General features: G+C 33.9%; 1 protein-coding gene across 1 annotated transcript; it reads right to left on the reverse strand.

Moving 5' to 3' along the window:
- Window positions 1-293: 293 nt before the first annotated feature.
- LOC131658850 (uncharacterized) lies at window positions 294-2048 on the reverse strand. Its single transcript, XM_058928103.1, has 2 exons — window positions 1889-2048; window positions 294-1327 (listed from the first exon to the last, which is right to left on the reverse strand). Exons 1-2 carry the CDS (start codon window positions 2046-2048, stop codon window positions 294-296), a joined length of 1194 nt encoding a protein of 397 aa, XP_058784086.1.
- Window positions 2049-3464: the final 1416 nt, after the last annotated feature.

Below are 3464 nucleotides of genomic sequence, written 5' to 3' on the forward strand. Positions count from 1 at the left end.
TTTAAAATGATACAACATATTTAGCCAATATAATGTAAATATTCATAAGTTTTTTGAACTAATTCTCTATCACATTTGAGTTGAGTGGGTAGCCTTCCTTGAGCAAACAATGCATCTTTTTTCATATGAGGAAGTTTATAATTATTTGATCCTTTCTTCTTCATTATTTCAACCATACATGATTGAAGTGTGAGGAAAATCTTGTTTGAACTTTTAATATCAAAAGACTCATAAGCATTTTCCACGACTTGAATAAGCTAATTAACTGAATTAACCACTTCTTTTTGTTGCAATTATTGTATGGCACTGAAAAAACCTAAATCCAAAACATTTAAATCGGGAGAATTAGGTGGTTGACAAGTCAAACGAATGTCGAAGCCTCCTTCAGAAGCTGCTCCACGAAATTCTTCGTCATCTAAAGAAACATGACACGGTGCATTATCTTGCTGAATAAAAATGGTCTCACATGCATGCTCTCGTGGCCATTTTTCTTTGATGGCTGGTAAGATCTTGTTTATTAAAAACATTCGACTGACCTCTTTGGTGATAGAAGTAATTGGTTTTGTTTCAAGTGTCCCTACTGTTCGATTGACACTTGACCTTTTTGCTGGCACTTTATCAACTAGCGGAAACACACCAATTTTTCCAGTGAATGTCACATTATCTTCATCATCAAATCTGGGTCTAGCCACCGCTACTAAAAACATGACCTTTTGAATATAATTTTTGTTTCTGCAAGTCCTATATGGATCATCCTCATTTGCAAGAAGGTAATAATTTGTTGAATTTTTTGACATATAGAACCATTTTTCATCTATGTGCACAATGTTATGCATGGATTTAAAAATTGGATCATGAGGAATGCTATTTTCCTCAAGCATGCTCAAGCAGAATCTAAGACGTTGTTTCATATTATCATCCTTCATATGTGGCTTCAACGCACTTGAATGTTTATGCAATACACCTTCAGACACATATTTTTCCAATATTGACTTGCTTCTAATACCTAAAGTTTTTGCTAAAGATCGAAAAGTGCTACGCTTAGGTAACGAAATATCACGAATTTTTTCAAAGTCTATCTCAACTCTTTTACGACCACAATTTTTTGTTTTCTTGAGGCATGCATCACCTGTTTCAATAATCTGTCTCCAAATCCGATAAATAACATTTGTAGAGACTGAATAAGAGGAAGCAACTTTTTTAACAATTCCACGATTAAGTTTTCCTTCACTACAAGAATTTATCAATATTTCAGAAATAATTTTCCGCTGCGTGTTGTCCAAAAAAGAACGTTTTTTTAATGGTCGTGCTTCGTTAACAACATTTCCTATAAAAAAATTAAATCATTACAAAATAAAAAAGAAACATAAATAAAAATCAATAAAATAAATATTAACAACTGTTTTAACGTGAGTTAAAAACAATAGCTCAATTACTAAAAATATTTAACAATCTTTTATTTATAGTCTAAACCAAAAGAATACTAGTACCCCTTCATTTAAAGTGAGTTTAATTATACTCAATTTTTTTCTATGAAAATAAACCAACTAGCCTATTTTAATAATTATAATACAATTCCATGTCTTTAGCTTATGGAAATGGAAGTACCGTAGTATACAGATTGAAATGAATATGCAGCAAATTCAGCATTTAAACTAAAAACATAAAAATATAATTACTATGTCAAATAGAAATTCAGAATGGTGTCTTCTTAGTACTCCCTACGCCAAGTACTATATCAAATTGAAAAAGAAGCAATCAGTATGGTGTCTTAGTACTATGTTAAGTAAAAATTAGGCATTTAAAATAGAAACATAAAAATATAATAAATGGAATAATATAGCATGTCTTCTTTAAAATAGTTCATGATAATAAGTAGAAAAATTACCTTTTATCTCATTTGGAGAGATATCAACATGGTTGTTTATCTGATTGATAGAAGAACGAGTTCCAGCTTCATTTTCATCAAAAGCTTCTTCATATGAGAGACCAACATTCATCAAATCATCTCTACATTCTTCTTCTGCTACTTCATATGAATGATTCATATTTAAATTAATATTAGATTTGTTGAGAATTCAATGCCAAGAACAAAGTATAAAACAAGGGATGAATAAAAGACAAGGAAGAAGAGGAACACAAGATTGGTTATAACTGCTATTCTTTCACTTTCTCTTAAAACAAGATTACAAGTTTACAAGAATAACAAATAACCTCTCTCACCCTAAATTAGGATTTGCAGCTTAGCAATGATGAGAGACTAGTATGCTATTTATAATAAAACCTAACATACTAACTAATGGGCTTTTTCAGCAAGGTCCATTACACAAGCCAACTTAATAAACAAGCTAACTTAACAAATTAGGGTTTAAACACTAAAACCTAATTTAACATGCTAACAACTCTAGCATCTTCGACATCTGCATGCTCGATCCTTCTTCGACTACAACATGCACACTTCGACACCAGCATGTGAGCAACCTTCGACGTCATGCTTAACCATGTCGAACTGTCGAACCAAGAAGCTACCCTTCGACCATACTAGAGTTCGATCCAATATCTCACAAATCTCCACCTTGGACCTAACTCTGCAACGTCAAGGAACAAACTAGCTTTCTTCATGCAGCTTTATCAACTGCATATAGTGGAAAAACTTGCAACTCGGCAATGTCTTGGTGATCATATTAGCAGCATTGTCTTCAGTCGAAACCTTCAGCACTTGGACTTCTCCACGCTCGATTACTCCACTGACGAAATTCAGCCTCATATCAATGTGCTTAGTTCGCTCATGATAGGCTGAATTCTTCGACAGGTGTATTGCACTTTGACTATCACATTTAACAGTGATACCTCGACCTTGAAGTTTCATCTCCTTCGCAAAACCTTCAAGCCACAATGCTTCTTTCACAACTTCAGTTAGGGTAATATACTCCGCTTCAGTGATTGATAGAGCAACAACCTTCTGAAGTGTTGCTTTTCAACTAATTGCAGTGCCAAACATAGTGAAAACATATCCAGAAATAGATTTTCTGGAATCCATACAACCTGCATAATCAGAGTCGACATATCCTTCTATTACTGCTTTACTATCTTCACCCAAGGCTCCACCATAAATTAGGACTCTATTCAAAGACCCATTTATGTACCTTAAAATCCACTTCAATGCTTGCCAGTGAGCCTTTCCAGGGTTCGCCATGTACCTGCTTACAAGACTTACTGCATATGCTATGTCGGGTCTAGTACAGACCATAGCATACATCAAAGAACCAACTATATTAGCATATGGGATGCTATTCATATAGGCTCTTTCGACATTAGTACTGGGACACTGATTAATACTCAGCTTGAATTGAGGGTTTGTTGGAGTCACAACTGGCTTCGAATTCGACATACCAAACTTTTCGAGAATCTTCTGTAGATATGCCTCTTGAGATAAGCATAACTTCGACTTTTTTCTATCTCTT

The sequence above is a fragment of the Vicia villosa genome, linkage group LG1 (assembly GCF_029867415.1).
Source record: "Vicia villosa cultivar HV-30 ecotype Madison, WI linkage group LG1, Vvil1.0, whole genome shotgun sequence".
Lineage (NCBI taxonomy): Eukaryota > Viridiplantae > Streptophyta > Magnoliopsida > Fabales > Fabaceae > Vicia > Vicia villosa.